General features: G+C 31.2%; 2 protein-coding genes across 2 annotated transcripts; both read right to left on the minus strand.

The window, feature by feature from the left end:
- Positions 1 to 207: 207 nt before the first annotated feature.
- LOC125811192 (ethylene-responsive transcription factor ERF096-like) lies at positions 208 to 650 on the minus strand. The gene has a single exon (XM_049490722.1). It carries the CDS (start codon positions 631 to 633, stop codon positions 208 to 210), a length of 426 nt encoding a protein of 141 aa, XP_049346679.1. The 5' UTR covers positions 634 to 650.
- Positions 651 to 1,626: 976 nt separating this feature from the next.
- LOC125813622 (hyoscyamine 6-dioxygenase-like) lies at positions 1,627 to 3,034 on the minus strand. Its single transcript, XM_049493095.1, has 5 exons — positions 2,825 to 3,034; positions 2,477 to 2,721; positions 2,095 to 2,257; positions 1,952 to 2,047; positions 1,627 to 1,869 (listed from the first exon to the last, which is right to left on the minus strand). Exons 1-5 carry the CDS (start codon positions 3,032 to 3,034, stop codon positions 1,627 to 1,629), a joined length of 957 nt encoding a protein of 318 aa, XP_049349052.1.
- Positions 3,035 to 3,662: the final 628 nt, after the last annotated feature.

The following is a 3,662-nucleotide window of genomic DNA, read 5'->3' on the forward strand; positions in this document are numbered from 1 at the left end:
ATATTATTTGATTTTATAATTAAGTTATTTCTGATTATAGAAAGATAACATATTTTTTGCAATAAACTTATAAGAAAAAAAATGTTTATATTAAAAGGAAAGCATAGATTGCCCATTAATTTAACAGGTGAATAAAGTACAACTGTGTGTCTTTCTTTATTAGACATGCATATGCAAAAGAAGTAAAATAACTCAAAATAGGCATAGCTACTTATTATACTGATCATGAGATTTGTCAGATTCGAAGCCAAGAAGCTCCTCCAATAACTTATCATCCAAGTACTCAAGTTCAATAACTTCTTTGATCACTTCATTCCCATTGTGAACTGATGAACACGACGTTGATGAAGATGACATTGAATATGATGAAGAAGACGAAGAATGATGATCAGATGGATACTCATGAGGAAAATTAAGTACTGCAAAACGACCTCTCATTTCAAATGCAGCTTTATCATAAGCTCTAGCAGCTTCTTCCGCAGTAACATAAGTTCCTAGCCATACCCTCGCTCCATTCTTATTAGTATCTCTTATCTCCGCCGCGTATTTTCCCCATGGCCTCTTTCTTACTCCTCTATATTTTACTTCTACGCATGATTCTTTGTTCTTAATATTTGAATTATCTTCATTCATATTGTTTTTATTGAATGTTTGTGGTTTGAATATATGTTACGATTAATAATGTGCTGTGCTATTTATACTAGAGGGAACGTACGGGAAAAAAACATTTAAGAATATATAGTACTATTAGAATCTTTAATGGGAGTATGTTTCTTTTTTCAGATGGCTAGGAAAAAGTCAAACTTAGGTTTACTATTTATTTAAAACACAACTATGATTTACTATTCAATATTAAAATATTATCTACAATAATTAATCGATTAATTAGAATCTATAGATGTTAATTAATTAATAGGTTGCTAGATACCAAGATGGTCCCTAGAGGTGATGTCCATAAGCATGACGTTCTTGATGAAGTGGTCACGTTAAATACGTATTGAGTTAATAGGGATTAATTGATTTTAATATTATTATATATACATATATATTGGAGAAAATAAAAGTATAATTACGATATATATATATATATATATATATATATATATAAAGGTACAGATAGATAAATCCCCTAAATGATTCTTTAAAAAATGAATTTTAGCGACCATTAATTAATAGTAATAGTTTCTGCTGAATATGTATTTTTAGATGCCGTTAACACTTTTTGTAAATGTGACAATATTGATCTAATGATAATTAACTAATGTCGGTAAAAAATTTAACACTCTTTATTAATGTGTAAATCATAGTCTCAAATATGTTATTTGATTACATTAATGATGATGTAAGTCATAGTCTAAAATATGTTATTTGGTTACATTAATGATGATGTAAGGCACAGTATGTATACATAGAATGAGGAAGTCATAGATGTTACGTTAAGCTTAGATATCAATTGACTCAATATACTACTCAATGATTAAATTATTATGGTAAGGTCTTACTCACAATATTAACATTATGATCAAGCAGTTGCAAGAAGGCTTATCCGATCAGAATTAACATTATGATCCGGCAATTAACATTATTAAAGCTTATATCGACATTATATATTAGATCCAATGTCAATTAACTAATGTTGTCTAGTGTCAATGTCTTATGTGGTTCCTTTCCGGCCATAAAGTCATTTATGAACTCCTCATATTTGAAGGGGCGATAGAGTGCAGGACTGTCACCATTGACAAGAGCCTTTGCTGGTTCCACTACACAATCTCCAGCAGGAGAAACAAAGGTCCCTAGTGTTATTCGACCACTTTCTGAATTTGTAACTGCACGGTGTTCACAAGCTACTAGCTTATTGTTGCTGATAATCTGCATTTAAATTCATATCACAAATATACATTGATAATAGTATTAATTAGAAATTTAACTTGTGATGCACGAGTTAAAGTACCTGCATCTGGTAACCAATGATGACAACGAATGCATAGGGAAGTGGATGAACACCAATCCAGTGACCATCTTTGAAAATTTGAAGTCCATAAACTTGCTGTTGAAGGAAGGTAATGATGTTGGGATCGCAATGAGGAGGCGAACCCATGGCTGAACTTGGGTCTGGACAAGTTGGGTAATAGTTCGCCCCCAGGGCTTGGCTTTGATCAATTCCTCCCCTAATTCTACTCCCAGTCCTTCACCTAGCAGCTCCACTATCATCGTGCATGACTTCCTCACTTCAGTTGAATATGCTTCAACCAGTTCCCTATACATCGAACATGATCAACAAGGATTCATAAAACCGACCCCTAACTAGTTGCTTGGGACAATGGAAAAAAAGTACTTTTGTCTCATTTTTGTACCTTATGACATGACATGTAGATTACTACAAAGACACCAGGAGTGAAAAATGTTTATTTTTTTCACCTTAAACTCTGTATACAGTCAAATTCAAATACGAGACATGTTCATTATAATAACGTACCTATATCTAGCTGGATTTTCGAGCCAATGTTGTGTGTCTTCTTGAATGGGAAACACAGGTTGTATGAGAAGATCTCTCCAGTAACGAATCTCTCCATTGATATATCGATTTCCAAACACTTTACAACTCTTATTTGAATCCTCAGAGAATAACTTATCCTTCATCTCGACAGACATGTCGAATAACTCCTTGAATAAATCCATCACATCATCCATCAGTTTCTCAGATACTCCATGGTTTATGATCTATAAATTCATAATTAAAGCCAGAATTAATCTTCATTAGTACTCATTCATTTAATATATAAAGGAAAAAAGCGAATTAATTAGTAATAGAAACTTTACTAACCTGAAATAAACCAAATTCTTGACTAGCTTTTAGTATTTCTTGGACTAATTCAGCATGATTAACTGTGTTTGATGATGCTTTTGCTAGATCAATTACTGGAATATTGTTACCAATTGAGACATGTTCATTAGGCCTTTTATCAGGTGGCATTACATAATTTTCAGGCAGGGTGACAATGTTTTTAGCCCAACTTGATACAAAGTTTGACATTTTTACTCTGTAAGGAGGATGTTGTTATTGTACTTGGCAAACACTCTATATATAGGGGTATTGGTAGCTGGTTAGAAGGTAAGTTATTTTTGGATAAAAATAACATATTATTTGGTTTGTAATTTAGAAATTTGCATAACTAATATATATGTATAAGTTATGACGGAATATGTGTATTATTTTACGTAGGATCGATAGAAGATGAAATAACAATGTATACATGAATAACTAATACGCGAATAACTAGGTCATGCATGAAATAATATATAGATTTCCTCATAACTAATCCATGTGTTACCAATATCTACATAACTCTCACCAGCTAAACAACCCCTAAACAATGAGGAATTGATTTTTTTTCAAATGATCACTTAATTAATTAATAGTTATTAGTTATATCAGAAAATCACTTTTTTTTATACACTTCACATATAGCAAAAATAAAAATCATATTTGGATGTTATAACTATAGTTTGCATAATTGCTCTCCATAGCAAATTTTATGTTTGCTATAGAGCTTTTGATTTGTATAATTCGCTAGATACATCCAATTTTATACAAAATTGTTCAGTTTTGTATAAAACTCATTTATACATTGTAATTTGTATAATAATATATGTATTTGTAT

This window comes from Solanum verrucosum, unplaced genomic scaffold, assembly GCF_900185275.1.
Source record: "Solanum verrucosum unplaced genomic scaffold, falcon-dt-bn FXZP01000235.1, whole genome shotgun sequence".
Classification (NCBI taxonomy): Eukaryota; Viridiplantae; Streptophyta; class Magnoliopsida; order Solanales; family Solanaceae; genus Solanum; species Solanum verrucosum.